Raw genomic sequence first — 15181 nt, forward strand, 5'->3', positions numbered from 1 at the left:
ACCTGAGCAGAAACGGAACCAAGAGCTGAACGCTCAATGACTGAGCCACCCAGATGTCCCTTCGCAGATTTTTAAGCGTACAATACAATATTGTTAACTATAGGCACAATATTGTAGAGCAGAGCTCTAGAACTTACTCCTCTTGTATACCTGAAACTTCATACCCATTGCTTAGCAACTCCCCATATTTCTTTCCTCATCCCTGGCCACCACCATTCTATATTCTCTGCTTCTATGAATTTGACTGTTTTAGATACCTCATCTAGTGAATTATTCAGTGTTTGTCCTTCTGTGATTGGCTCATTTCACTTAGCATAATGTCCCATGTCGTCAAATACTGTAAAATTTCCTGCCTTTTCAAGGCATAGTAGTATTCCATTGTATGTATTCTTTATGTCCCTTCTTGGATCCCTATACATCCAGAAGTGTGGGTGATGATTTCAACCCCCCCCCCCAAAACCATCCGATGGCTGCCTTTTAATCTATTTGGAATAAAATCCAAACTCCTTACCTTGGGTTACAAGGCCCTCACTGGCCCTGGCTACCTGTCCAGCTCTTTTGAATTGTCCTTCCCCTGTCCACCTCTCCTCCCACTCTGGCTCTAGGGACATGGCATTAGTCTTGCTACTTAGAAAGCATGTCTTCCCAGGTAGCCAAGTGTCCCTTTCATGTCTTTCAGATCCTAACTCTCCAGTTTCTGGTTTGTCTTCACTAGATTTTTAATTCGGTGTGAGTGAGAATGGAAAATATATTCTGCATCTAAAGGGGAATAGTTGCTCCATAAAAAGAGAGAGCGACCACTAGAAAGTATAGCCAGGGGACGTCTCCCAGTGATGTCCTGCTAGCTGTTGTTTGTATTTTTCTTAGAGAGACCAGGGAAAAGGATTCCCTAACTAGTTTTGCAAAAGATTGTTTTCTGACTTCTTTGGGTAAAGAGATGGAGTCTGTTTTGGAAAAGGCAGATTGGTACCTGACTTCACATGTTTTTAAAATGTCACATCTTCAATTGGTATTTTAGCTCTGTTCCTCTTACTAGAAAATTCAGTATTACCTAGCAGGAAGAAACAAACTTCCAACAAAGAATTTTCAAGATGAAAAATTTAGGATTGCAGTAAAGAGAATTTAACAAGTCTTTGCCAGCAGAGGGGGTATAGCTCAGTGGTAGAGCATTTGACTGCAGATCAAGAGGTCCCCGGTTCAAATCCGGGTGCCCCCTTTGTTACCTTTACTGTTTTTCACAGTTGTTCAGGTGTGACCCCAATATCTGTAGGTTCTGAATACGTGTGTGACCCCAATATCAGCAGGTTCTGAACACAAAACTGTTTGGAATCCCCGTCTCTTTCACTTGGCTGATTTCTCCTGGCAGCTACCTCTTCCTTGTACCTGAGAAGCAAGCAGTTAACATCCCAGAGGTTGAACAGTGATTATTACTCTGTCCAGTCTTATGATATAACTCAGCGCAGTGCCAAGAAACCCACTTGTGGGTGAAAGATGGGATCAAACTATTTTCATCTCTGAGACTGAGATCTATTGGTTTAATGTTAATTACAGGTTGTTTTGGGGGGCGGGGGCGGGGGCGGGGCAAACAGCGGAGTGCCCGGCGGGGGAGGTAATATTATTTAGCCTTATTCATATTCTGACAGAGGAGACTCGGAGAACAGAATCTACATTCAGAAGGTTCATTTACGTGCTTGAGAAGTTTAAGTCCCAGCGCAGACAGAAGACAGGTCAAAAGTATATGGTTTTCTCCTTCTTTATATTATTCAAAGGGAGGGCTTTGGTCTGACAAAAGTGCAGGTGGTAAGCCTGAGGCCTGGTGTCCAGAAAAGGGGTGAAAAACTGGCTATTCCTTGGGATTGGCCTCTGCTCAGTCTCCATGTCCTGGCTTTTAACGCCTCCCACAGTTATGAGAGCCATGGGGAAAAATGCAACGGAGGATTCCCCAGGGGCTCCCAAGGATGACACAATCAGATTCCGGGTTTAAAATATCACAGCCGCCCCTGACCCAGGCAGCATGTCTCTCCCTTTCTCCTTTATTTTTCCTTTTTTTGGGCAAAACCTAGTCGAGGGGGCCACCCTTGCTGCTTTCACACATCGTTCCCCGTGACCCAACAATGGTTAACTGTCAGTCAGGAAGCCAACGGAGATACATGGCCTACCTTCAGGTTGTGAAACTCCATTGCCTCCTAGTGCTAGTTCAGTGGTTCTCAAAGTGTGGCCCCTGACCACCAGCGGCGGGAGCCCCCAGGAACTGGTTACAAATGCAAATTCTTTGAAGTTCCCCTCCAGGCTCAGAAACGGGACTCAACAAGGTCTTCTGGTAATTCTGGCTCACGCTGGAGTTTGAGAGTCACCGCATCCGTATATATCCGTTTGCATCCGGACGTAACTATTTTTGTAAATTAAAATGAGCCGGTGGGTGTGCATTCGCCGTTTTAACATTCTTGAAGCGCGTTCCCTCTGCCTGTGTCAAGAACAATAGGGAGGGGTGAATACAGCAGGTCCATGACACCTGACTTAAGAAAGAAACTTGAAGTTGGGGAAAGGTTGTGTTTGCGGGTTTCCCTCTTTTGACCATCCACCTCCCCCATCGGAAACGGAAAGCCAAGTTGGGGGAGTAATCCTGTCCTCCGACCCGGGTGCCTCGAACTGCCTGACACACTTGAGGCTGCTGGCGGCTGCCGCAGAGATCGTGACAAGGCCGGCGCGGATAATAGGGAGCTGCAGGTTTTGAACATGATTTGTGCGCGCACGCACTCCTTCAGCTGGATACAAAGCAAAATCGAAAGCTTTCTGCTAAGGTTAGGAAAATGAGGAAGGCATTTGTAAAATAAGTCAACTTTGGGTTTTTTTTCAACCTAGGATCTAATTCAACAGTAAATCCAATTCGCGAAATGTTCGTCTTAAGGTGAAGGAAAAGCCACGAAGGGGGCACCCGGATTTGAACCAGGGACCTCTTGATCTGCAGTCAAATGCTCTACCACTGAGCTATACCCCCACGCCGCCGCTGCGCCCGGACACGGCTCTTTTGGGTACTAAAACACTGCTACACGGGAGGGAGTAGGGAGTAAGACCAAGGAGAAAGGAATGAAGGAAGAAGGAGGGCCAGGCGGAAAACAGAAGGTATCGGGACCCGGAGAACCCCAGGAGAGCGCAAGGCAGAGCGCAGGGAAGGAAGAACCGGCCAGGGCTGCCCCGCGCCGCGTCCCGGCTGTAGGGACGGGTTCCGCCCTACAAATGTGCGAAAGGATGTGGGGGAAGGGAGGCTAAAGGAGGGGCGGGGTAGGGGCTTCCCGTTCCGTCCGCAGGTTCACGCCAGGTATCGACCAGCACAAAGGAAAGTCCCCGAATCTGGTGAATCCAATCCCGCGTTCGGAAGGGTTCCAGCCCCCACCCTCGACGGGTGCGAGGGATTGGCCCGCCTCTTGCAGCCCGGGCGCCCCAGATGTGCAGCCACACCGGCTGCGCGCCGCCTCCAGCGCCAACGGGTCCCTGGCCTCCGGGCGCCCTTCTCGCGGGCATCTTCTGCTAGAGAGCGCCCGCGGACTGGGGACCCTCAAGACGCACCTAGGCGCGCGCCCCGGGCCCCGCCGCCCTCCCCGGAATCCGCCCCCGCGAAGCCCCACGTCGCCCGGGAAGCGCGCTGCCCGTGCGCGCCCCTGCCCGCGCCCGCGGCGCGTCCCCGCCCCGGTGCAGCCCCTCCTCCCCGCTGTGTTTATTAGGGGAAGGAGGGCGGAGGCGGAGGCCAGTTCCTAGCTCCAGCCGCCGTCGCCGCTCACTGAGTAGTTGCACCCGCGGCCGCCTCCCGCCAGCTCGCTCCAGGGAAAGAGAACGCGCGCGAGCTCGGGCGTCCCCGCCCCAACCCTTCCCGGAGCCATGAATCCCAACTGCGCCCGGTGCGGCAAGATCGTGTACCCCACGGAGAAGGTGAACTGTCTGGATAAGGTGAGCCCCGGGATCGGGAGGCACGTCGTTGCAGTCCCCGAGCAATGCTTCGGATTAGGGGAGGAGAGAAGGGCCGGGTCTGTGCCGCCTCATCCCCACGATCCCGGGAGGAGGGACGGAGGGCGGTGTCATGGGGTGTGGGGACAGACCCCAGCCTGGAAACCGGGAGATCTGCGGCGCGGCAAGGAGTCCACGCGTGGCTGCAGCCACTAGTGGCGAATAGTAGAGCTCTGTGCCCTGAAGCTGGGAGGACGGAAGAGGAGTAGGGTGGCCAGGCCCCGGGGTGGGGGTTGGGGGGTGGGGGAAGGTTAGGGGTGCAGTCCCGCCCCCAGGCCGGGAGAGTGAGAGGAGACTGCCGCTCCCTCTCCCCGCCGCGCTGAGCGCCAAGTAGGCGGAAGCGCGGGGCGCTGGGGGAGGGGGCGACGGGGGGGCGGGGCAGAGGCTGGGGGGCTCAGCGAAACCGTCAGCTCTGGCCGCAAATGGCCGGACTTCAGGGCCTGGAGACCGGGGGCGGGGGCTATCCGCGGCGAGTGTTGCATCTGGTGAACTGGGCTTTGAATAAGGACCCAAGCCCCACTGCGAGACCCCCTTTTTTTGGACGACTTGCACCCCCCTCGGTGGTTCCGCGCTTAATGGACTAGCGGACCTCCTCCATAGCTTCCCAGCCCCCACCTCAAATTAGAAGCCAACTCCCGGGGTTGGGCCGCCCAGCCAGAGCGGGGCGGGGTCGGGTGCTGAAGTAGGGTGGGTGGAGGGTGCTTTGCAGAGATCTCCTGAAATTGTGCTCAGAGCCTGAGACCGGCGTGTAGAACAAAGAGCTAACTTTTCAAAGCAGGTTTCCCCAATGGAGGGTGGGGTTGGCTGAGTTCAGGGGAAGCCAAGAAAAGGGGGAGGTGTTAGGGAGAGGGAAAGGTGGCCTTCTAGAAATTCACAGTCCCCTAGGGGCCCTTACGCGTTGCCCCCCCCCCCCCCATCCATGTTGGACTTGTTCATCTGGTTGCTATTATACTTTTGGAGGGGGGTGAAGAGTAGAACTGGGTGTTTCCAGCAGTTTGGGGTAGGATCTGGTCTTGTGAGCTCCCTAAGATCCTAAGGCGATGCCTCCCCTTTGCATATTCTTTCCACTCTGCAGGAGAAGTCTCTCTGATTTTGTCTCCTTCCTTGGCAGGCCTTTCACTCACCTCCCAAAGCTGACCCCAGATCCAAATACCCCTCTGATTTGTCTGAACTGGTAGGGGTTGAGGGGCATGGGATGGAAGAGGGGTGCAGAACCCTGGGGCCAACTTCATTGAGCACCTGGAGCCAGGTTTTGTTTGGGAAAGGATAGTTCATTGGCTTCTTTCTGTCTCTTCCCTCCCCCTTGGGATTGGAGCTTCCCCCATGATCTTTAGCCTCTGAGTCAGGGCAATGGGAGTAGGCCTGAAATAATTTTGAACTTGCTCTTGGAGGAAGGAGATACATGGGCATATGGGATACATGGGCATATGTATGTGTTTCTGCTGTTTCATTGTCTTTCCTGGATTTGGCTGGGCAGAAGAGGAGGGCCATATTGTGGGCATAAACAGTGGGGGTGTTGAGCTTCCCAGAGACCCTGCCAGCTTCTGGGGGGCAGGACTTAAGCTTGGAGGCACAGGCTGAAGAGCTAACTGTCCTTGCACACTGGGGTTTCGCCTACTTTGGCCTCTGCATCTTGCATTTTGGCCTCTGCATTCCATGTGCCGCAAATCCCCCTTCCCCCCATTCTCTCCATAGTCATGAACTGGGAAGAGGCTGTAGGCTCTTTCACCTTTATAAGGCAGAAGCTATATATAGTGGAGGGATTGCTAGGCCGGAAGTTGGGAAACTTGGTCTTAGTTCTGGGTCTGCTCCCACAAGCTTTATGAATGGCTTTAGGCCTCAGTATTCACCATCTGTCTTACGGGTATGAATGATGTCATTTCATTGGAGGTGGAGCAGTGTACTAAAGTGCCTGCAGGGGATGTGGTGCATGCACTCTGTGTCCTGCCTGTCTTTCTGGGATACTCGGTCCAGCCCGACATCCAGCTCCCTTATAAAGTCTTTTGGTGCTGGGTGCCAGAGGTGAGGGGGTAGGGATTCTATAACGTGCTTCTCCAGGGGTTCTCTTACCCTACCTAGAAGAAGACATTCAGGTTGGGTTGCCCTGGGAAGTGGAAGTTGGTTCTTCCTCCTTTTTAGAGCCCTCCTTACAGGTGATGGCCTTGGGGAGACCCCCGCCCCCACCTCCACTGAGCAGCAGGCCTAGAATATTCAGGTGTTAAGACTTAATCCTCCCAACTCTGTCTATGCAGTAAGGACAGGTGCTTGGACTAGGGACCTGGTGCCCAGATGACTGAGACTTGGGAGGGGGAAGCATTCCGTCTCATAGGTGTGGTTGCTAACCAATTTCCCAAGGCCTCCCATTTACTATAGGAGAGAGTCAAATTAGACACATTTCACTATGATTTCCCTATGGTACATAGCTCACCTTGTGACCCAGAGCACAAGCGACGTCCTTGCTGTTAGTTTTTTCTTCTCCCTGAGCTTTATCTCTCAAAGGCTTAGGTGGGTAAAGGCTGTGTCACCTCTAATGGCCACCCTGCCCCCAACCTGTCCCCAACCTGCAGCTTGCAGCATGCTTTGCATGCTGAATAAATATGCATTGCTGATGATGGCATTTGAGGAGGGAGGTCAGAATGTGCTTTCCCAGAGGACTTCTAGGCTTAGGGTTGGGGGAGAAATGGGGTGACCTCATTCACTCATTCATTCAGCAAATATTTATTGAGCACCTGCTTTGTGCCGGGCTCTCTGAATGGTTGCTGTGGGGCCTTTGGGGAAGAGAGGAGTCTGTGACTCAGAACGTCCTTGACGTTTGGAAAAGGTTGGAGTTTTGTCCTGGACCCTCTGGGGAAGCATTTATATCTGGGGATCTGTACTGTCGAGGATGCTGTCCCCTGGCTTACTTTGCCAGGACCCTAAAAACTGGTGGAGACATTCGGGAGGGGTAGAGGATTTGTGGACTGTTCGGTCCACTTGGAACACCTTGGCCAGAGGGCGCTCTGCTCTGGTGGTCTGAGCCACCCCGCCACAGGGGGCAGCAAGGTAGAAGGTGGCTGGGCTAGATGTGAGAAAGGACAAGTCGAATAGCCGTGGTGCCCCACTTTCCTAGCTGAAGCTCAGCGCACCCCACGATCTTCGTGACCATCCGTTCATAGTAGCTACTACTGACTGACGCGCCAGGTTCCGTCTTCACAAAACAGATGTGATTGCTCCTATAAATTATGAACCCCGTCCATGGAGGCTCCGACATCATGTGGCTGTTCCCCCTCAGCCAGAGCTGGAATTCAAATCTAAAGTTCTTTGTGCTCAGCTTTTCTGTCTGTTCTGTGTTCACAAAAGGTACTTTGATTTACACCGTCTCCTAATGTCCTTAGTGGTCCACTTCCTGACCCCGGCCTGAGGAATGTTCTGGGCCTGGGCTCCTGTGTGGAGCTGGAGCACTGGGAATGGTAACCTCCCCCTCGAGAATTGGGGAGGTACAGCCAGGGTCTGTGCCTTTAAGCCAGTAGCCCAGGTGGCCAGCAGAGCTAGGGTGGTGACCGCAGCCTGGCCAGGGTATAGCTGGTGTTGCTCCCAGAGGAGGGAGGCTCTGTAACCCTTGGCAACAGGAAGGGAGGGGACGGCTTCACCCTCTAACCCTGACTCATGGCCACCCCGGGTAGCCTGGGCTGGGCGCAGAGGGCAAGGTGCCAGGCTGCAGGCACAGTGATCTGAGGTTCGCCACGTCCCGCTCCCCCAGAGCTGTGAGAAACCCTTCCGCCCCTGCATGGTGCTTCCAGAGAGAGAGGCTGGCCCAAGCCTCCACCAGTGTGGGAGATTTGGCTTCTGCCCGCATCAGCCTCCATTTGCCTTCCTGTGGAATGGGTCTGCAGTGGAACGGATGGCAGCTTTGGAGGTGCAGGTGGAGGAGCGTCGTGGGTACCTCCGGAGCCTGGAGAGGGGCTGAGAGGCTTCTAACTGGCCCCCCCAGCTCTGGTTTTTGTGACAAGGAAACAGTACACTTCCTGCAGGCAGCAGGAAGGATTAGAGCAGTACCCAGAGTGTACTTTGCTCCCCTGAGGCTAGAGTCTCAGGCATGCCTCTCTGAAATCTTACCTGGGGCCTCCAGGAAAGGGTGGGGGATCTCTGGCTCTGGGCCAGGGCAGTCGGAGCAGGGGAGGGAGGCAGATAGGTCATCGTGGGACTGTACTGACTGATTTCCCTGCGTCCTTCACCAGACCTGATGGAAACAGGGATGGGGTCCCCTTCATCTTGGGATCCCCTTGGGGTCTGCAGCCCCAACTTGGCCCCCAAGGGCCATCGTCTGTTCCCCCTTCCACTTCTCCCCTCCCCTGTCCAAAGAGGACACAGTAGTCGGAGCTACTGGATTTTCTTTAACCTTGGAGCCCTCCCCTAGAGGGAGGAGGGAAATGACTGGAAGCGGCTCTCCCTGCTGGGCTTGGAGCCTGCATCTGGGTCACCCCGTCCCTCACATGCCCCTGTCGCGCACCTCTGTGAGACCACTCTGTGGACGGGGAGCCTGAGATCAGTAGCGCTGCTGGAGGCCGTCAGTCCACTCTCCTTTCCATGATCCCGCTCCTGAGCCCCCCACTGCTTCTCGAGTGACGGAGTATGGGGTCTCTGAGGGTGAGGGGGGGATGGACCGTCTATGGAAATGGGCGCCTTCCCCTCCTGGAGGCTCCCCTTCCTCCAGAAGACAGCTGGGAGGTTTCTTGTGGCAGTCCTGTACCCCCAGCCTCTCCAGTATGCCCTGCCCCCCTTCCTGAGGGGTTCGCCCCCCCACCCCCGGTGCGGGGACCTGGCCATCTCCTTCTTGCCCTGTGTCTCCCCCAAGTCAGTCAGGAGGCAGCTTTGGAGGTCCCCAGTCCTAGGACAGTGCATATTCCTGCGTATGTGTGTGTGTGAAAGTGGGTCATGGTCCGGATTCCAGAGAATGTTTTTCCTGGCAGGCCCCTGAGGGGGTGGCAGGGAGGTGGAGGCCCAGGCAAGGGGCCTGTGCCGCTAGGCAGGCAGAGGCCAGCAGACTGGGTGGTGACGGGGCTGGGGCACTCTGCCAGCACCTCCCAGGCACTGGGGGAGAGAGGGGGGCTGTCACTTGGGGGCACTGATGGGGGCCCGGGACTACCCCGGTCTCGTTTTCCAGCCAGTTGTGTGTGTATGGGTTTCGTACTGGGAGGAGTCAGGGCTGGGCTCTGGGATAGGCCCAGGTGGGGGTAAAGGCCAAGCTGACAGCCATGCCTTTGCTTCCAGACTTCCTGTTGGCCTTCTTCCCTAAAGAGTGGGTCTCCTACCACTTCATTTACTCCTCCACCTTGGGCCAGTCTCCTTGATAGGGAAAGTGGCTCTTACCCCCAGATTATCCCCTGGTCTCTGGTTGAGGGGGGCCAGGGTTGAGGAGGTGGTATCCTAGCCTCTCAGCTTCCATTTTTCTGCCCCCTCCTCCAGAGTGACCCAGGAGCACCCCTTGGCAGGGCAGCACATTTTGAAGAGCACTGACTAGGGGGATTTCCTTGACACAGGGCTGAGAGCCAGCTCTGTGCTGAGCACCTCCGGAAGTCTCCCCCTAGGCCTTTCCCTGGCTTCCGGCCTCCTTCTCTGAGGGGTCAGGAGTGCCTTCCTCTGACCACTAGGAAATGGGGCAGAGAGGGACCAGCCAGGTCAGCAGATAGCCTAGATTCTGGGATCCTGAAAGCTGGACTCCAGGTTGGTATTGATCTCTTTCTGGGCTACCTGGGGCAGGATCTCTATTTCCCTGGCAGGGGATTGCCTGCCAGTGAGGATCAACATTTCTCAGGATGGGAGCACTTCTGTTGCACCGGTTGTTCCCCTCGATTGTCCCACCCCATGGTTTGCTCCCTTCATTCGCACATGCACATGCGCTGTAGCTGTGGTTGGGCCAGTAGAGGCACCCCACCCCCTGCCTGCTCCCCAGCACACACAGACCTCCACTGGGAGCTGATGCGCCCCTGGGGGTGGGTTTATACCTGTCGCAGTGCCCAGCACCTAACGTTCCAGAGGGGCCAAGCTGAGTGCTTGTGCTGAGTGCTCTATAGGTGATCTCTTTTTTTTTTTTTTTAACATTTTATTTATTTATTTGACAGAGAGTGATCACAAGTAGGCAGAGAGGCAGACAGAGAGAGGGGGGATGCAGACTCCCTGCCAAGCAGGGAGCCCGATGTGGGGCTCGATCCCAGGACCCTGAGATCATGACCTGAGCTGAAGGCAGAGGCTTAACTCACTGAGCCACCCAGATGCCCCTGTATAGGTGATTTCTCATTGACTCCTCATTGTTACTGTTCTCACTCTACAGACATGGAAATGGCTTGGAGGCCTGGGCCCTGACTTGATGTCCCCACTGTGGCATAAGCCTCCAAGCAGAGCTATGTAGTGCCTCCAGGGAGAGCGAGCCCCTGTGGGGGGCTCTCCTACCAGTTCCCTGGCTGGGGCTGGGAGAAGGGTGAGGGAAGGTAGAAAGGGCATGGGTGTGGTGACCAGAGCTTGGGGCACTCACCCCACCATGGTCACAGGGAGCCTCAAGGAGGTGGGAGGTGACAGCAGGAACAGCCTTGCGGTGGGGGTGGGGCTGGAGTGGGAGTAAGGCTTCCTAAGGCTTCCTGCCCAGGACATGGCCACCGGGCCCGCCTCCATCGGCTTCTCTAGACCTTGTCAAGGCCACGGAGCTGCCCCTTCAAGTTCAGCAGTGATGGCTTCTTAGCAACTCTGGTGCAACTTTGCATCAGCAATGAGGCTTCTCCAGCTTGGGGGGGGGAGTGGGGACAGCAGAAGTGGTCTGGGGGAGGTGGAACCAACCTTCTGGGGGCCTTTTCCCCCCACTCACCCAGCATGTCTGCCGGAGCCTGTGACCTGAGGCTGTGATCCAGTCCCTGGGACGGAGTGCTCCTTCTAGGGCCCGAGTCCCCCTTCTCTGAGTCCCAGTGTCTCACAGCTGTGCTCCCTCTGCCTCTGTCCCCAGTTCTGGCACAAAGCATGCTTCCACTGCGAGACCTGCAAGATGACACTCAACATGAAGAACTACAAGGGCTACGAGAAGACCCCCTACTGCAACGCGTGAGTTCCCCCCCCAACCCCTTACTGCAATGTGTGAGTCTCCCCCCTCCCCCATCCTCCCTCCTGTTTGGGGATATTGCCCAGCACTACCGCAGGAATAAGCACTCATCACCTTTAGTCCTCACCTGGGCAGGATGAAGTAAGGGCAGCTCATAGGCCCGTTTTACAGGGAGGGAAACTGAGGCTGGGGAAGGGAATGGACTTGCCCACAATGACATGGCCAGACCCATGTCTGAGAGGCTGGTTCAGACCCAGTAACCATGCTGCTCTCTGCCAGGCAGGTATGTTCCCTCCACTGCACCCTACTGCGAGAGAGGGGCCCTTGAGGACACGGTGCTCTGCCCTGTTGTGTTTGCCTTCCCTCATTTCTTTCTCTCCCCTGCCCCCTATCAGAAGGTCAGCACCTTAGGCTTTGGGGGCTTCTGGCTGTAGCCCTTTCTGATGTTCGCCCCCTGATAACTGGGGGCAGCCTGCAGGGGCCGTGGCCCCAGGGGCAGATCTCTTCCCTCCTGGCTATAGAATCCTTGTCCTTCCCAGTGGAGTTGACTGGGGTTCTGTTCCTGCTGCACTGGGACCTACTGGGTCCTGCCACCCGTCCTGCTGCAGGGAGGTAGGGAGAGGTGGGGTGCGACTCTATCCGGGACACCCTCTTCCCATCCTGGGCAGTTCAGAAAATTTACCGCCTTCAAGTTGACCTCCTGTGTAGCAAGTGTAAACTCCATGTGGGGGCTGCCACGTGTGTGTGACCTCACGGCACCCTTGGCAGATGAGGGCTTTAGAAGGTCAAGTCACTAAGTAGTGGCAAAGTGAAAATTCAGAAAAAGCCAGGATCTGACTTGAGTCCTGGCTTTTTCTCAGTCAGGAGGCTCTTCGCAACTGAAGTTCACCAAGGAGGGGAACCATGGGACTTGACTAAAGGGTCTGGGGGGCTGAAACCCCTTTGAAAGGCTGTCTCTTGCTTATAGCACCCCAGTCGCCTCTTAACCCCACCATGTCTTGTCCCTGGGCAGCTTGGACACTGTCCCTTCTGGGTGAGACTGGGGCACTGGGAAGGTTGCCCCTGGGTAGAAGGAGGGTCACAGCCTGGTCCTGGCTCTTCTGCAGCTGCCTCTGCTTTTCTATTAGCTTCCACGGATCTTCTTCCCCTACCAACCCCCCCCACCCCCCCAAGGGAAATGGGACATTCTTAGAATTCTTAAGGGCTCACACAAGCCCTGATTCTCTGCCACTTCCTCCCTCCGTTGGGGAGTGGGGTGGGGTTCAGTGAAGCCAGAGGCCAGGGGCAGTTTAACCCCTTCGTGGCTGGACCACGTGAAGCTGGATTCTGGGCCCCAAGGCTCCTTTGGGCATCTGCTGAGCTTCTGCCCCTCCAAGGCCGAAGTGTGGCAGAGCCCCAAGCCTGGCGTGGGTGGCAGGGATTGATGCTTTCTCATGTCTCTGGCTCAGACTCTAGTAGCCTAGAATTCAGTGAGCGATGGGAGTTGGCGAGAGAAATCAGAGGCTTGTCCTTGTTCTCTCCGTATCTTCTCAGCCTAGTGCCAGAGTCCCAGCTTAGCTGTTCTACCCTCTCCCAGAGAGGTCGCAGTAAGTGGGGTGAGGGCTCCTGCAGGGGTTGGGGTCTCCAGGGAGGGGCAGAAGTTGAATCTCTTCCTGGGTGCTATTTCCCCAAGGTTCTTGCCACCCCCCTCCCCACCCTGCCTGAGAAGCAGGTTGGCCCCCCATTCCCCCAGTCCTTTCTCACTTCAGCTGGGAGGGCATCTGCTGAGCAGTGGGTCTGGCCCGCACACCTGATCTGGTGAGTCCAGAAGAAGCCAAATGTAGTAGGCCTGGCCTGCAGGAAGTACCCTCTGCACCTGTCTGACCTTCAGTTTCTCCCCTGTTATGGATGCCGGGTGTCTTAGGGATGTCTCAGGGATGCCGGCCCCTAGACCAAAGAGGGTGAGCCCCTGCCACGGGCCAGGCCCTGTGCTGACATCCCCTCTCATTCCCTCCTGTTTCCTTTCTGCCTCTGGCCCCATCCTTCGGTGGCATTCAGGTTTCTAAATCTTGGGGTTTCCCAGGGGGTAGCTGTGCTCTCACCCCGCTCCCAGCTTTGCCTTGTAGACCTTGGGCCTGGCTTCCTTCCTTCTCAGCTCCTCTGGGTCTTCCCCAGAGGGGCTGCTGATCTCTCCTGGCACTTGGCCAGGGAGTGGGACCGTGCCCCCTCAGTGGGTGAGGGTGTGACTTTGGCGTGCAGGGAGGCTTCTATGGTGTGCCTATTTTTGGCCAGTCCCTGAGCCAGAATCTTGCAGGGGGAGGTGGTCAAGAGAGAAGAAGGCTGGCTGTCATTCCCTGGTGGCTTCTCAAGACTGAGATTTTAAAATGTTCCATAAAGTGACTGTGAGCAGCAAAAAGGCCTCTTCTGTTTCCCTCCCTGCACCAGACTTGTTTCAGGGTTAGACAGGAAAGAGAACTCAGGCGAGAGCTTATAGCCAGCCTGCTGGGCGGTCAGGGGCCCCTACAGATGGGGCCTTAATAAACACGTGCCTCATGCGTATCCAGACGCACATGCGTGGGTGTGGGGCCGGGGAGAAATGCCAGGGAGTCAGATGGATTGGGCGGCGTGTGTGTTCACAGCTCCCAGGCACAGCCACTGCTGTGGCAAGGGAGAGGTGTGCCTTCCCGCTTTTGCACAGTGGCTGGAGGTACAAGAACCACCCTCAAATGCTTTCGCGAAACTTCTAGGTAGGTGGGGTGAGCCTGCTGGCTCCCTTGGTTAAAGGAATATTTATGCCCTCGATTATTTGTTTTGTAAACTATGTTTTGTGTAAGGGGGGCTGATGTGTCCACACCCACAAACCTGCCCCTTTGTCTCCATGCACATAGTCCCGGAATGTGGAGGTCATGGGTGGGTGGGGTGCGAGTGGGGAGAAATGGGCCTTTTCCCTCCTCCTTGGGAGCCAGGAGTTCACGGAGGCCGCACACGCCAGGCAGAGAGGGGAACCAGCTTTTGGGGGTGTTGAGTGTGGGAGTGGACATGGGCCGGGGAAGGAAGGGAGGACACTCAGAAGCACCTTCCCCACCTCTTCACTGACTGCAGATTTCCAGATCCTTCTGTCAGTTTCCTTGAGCTGTATGGTGAGGGGCTGAAGAGGGCGGATGGAGATGGCTGACTCTGGAGAACAAGGGACTGTCGCCCTGCTTCTTCCCTCCGGTGTCCGAGTGTGGGGTGGGGCCTGTGCTCCTGGGGTTGCCGGCTCAGAATGTCTCTGGGTTCTCACAAACTGTCCCGAATCCCAGCTACACTTAGGGAGGGGACATTAGTGGGTAAATCGGGGACTAGGGCCTGGAGTTTTCTACTTCCCTCTTTCCTGCCTCTGATTGGGAACAGTGGGATCAGACGTCCCAGGGAGCAGGTGCAGCGCTGGCTGGGAGCGGGAGTGAGAGGGGTGTGTGTGATGTGTGTTTGGAATGGAGAAGGCAGACTCAAAGGGCCAGTACCACTCAGAGTTGTCGGGGCCTCAAGGGACCTCAGGGATTGTTTCCTAACCGCCCATTTTAGAGATGAGGAAACTGAGGCCCAGTGTTTGCATGCCTTCCCCACCTTGGCAGAATCATTTCTCTTAATGTACTCTGCCATCAGGGATGGGTACCAGCTTTGAGTTTTCATCCTGTCTCTCATGCCTGAGGGCTGGTAAGTTCTTCTTCATGTCTGGCCTTGATCTTTCTGGCGGCTCTTTTTTTTTTTTTTTTTCCCCCCTCTGGTCAAACAATGCTTCCTTGTTGCTTCCTGTCCCCACCATTTCAGCCCCTCAGGCCTGGGAGACGAGTGAGAAACTGGGTTAGAAAGGAGCTCCCCCCCCCAACATGGGCAGTTTTCCCAGCAGGGGAATCAGCAGCTCCTTCCACAGGCAGGATGTAGGGGCTGGTTTTTTTTTTTTTTTTTTCTTTTGGTAAAACCAAAGGCTCCTTGTTGCTTTTGTTGATGTATTTTTGTTCCTCCCTGAACAAAAAGCTGTGGTTTTTGAAGGGGTGTAAGGCTGGAAGGGGCCAGGTTGCTTGTAGAAAGGGGGAGCGGGCTTTCAGGATCTCTGGTCTATTCTGGTTCTGGCTCTGCCTCTGGAATGCGGCT

General features: G+C 55.5%; 1 protein-coding gene and 2 non-coding genes across 4 annotated transcripts in view; 2 read left to right on the forward strand and 1 right to left on the reverse strand.

Moving 5' to 3' along the window:
• Positions 1-1144: 1144 nt before the first annotated feature.
• Positions 1145-1216, forward strand: TRNAC-GCA. The gene has a single exon. It is a non-coding gene; the product is annotated as a tRNA-Cys (tRNA).
• A 1710-nt stretch (positions 1217-2926) lies between these two features.
• On the reverse strand, positions 2927-2998 carry TRNAC-GCA. The gene has a single exon. It is a non-coding gene; the product is annotated as a tRNA-Cys (tRNA).
• Positions 2999-3876: 878 nt separating this feature from the next.
• Positions 3877-15181, forward strand: part of LASP1 (LIM and SH3 protein 1) — a 37672-nt gene continuing 26367 nt past the window's right edge. Inside the window, exons 1-2 of one of the 2 annotated variants that reach the window (XM_032319765.1) lie at positions 3877-3945; positions 10976-11070. In XM_032319765.1, coding sequence (XP_032175656.1) covers positions 3877-3945; positions 10976-11070 — 164 coding nt within the window. Of the gene's footprint in view, positions 3946-10975; positions 11071-15181 lie in introns of those variants that run through there. The other variant, XM_032319766.1, reaches the window with a different exon arrangement.

The sequence above is a fragment of the Mustela erminea genome, chromosome 18 (assembly GCF_009829155.1).
Source record: "Mustela erminea isolate mMusErm1 chromosome 18, mMusErm1.Pri, whole genome shotgun sequence".
Taxonomy (NCBI): Eukaryota; Metazoa; Chordata; class Mammalia; order Carnivora; family Mustelidae; genus Mustela; species Mustela erminea.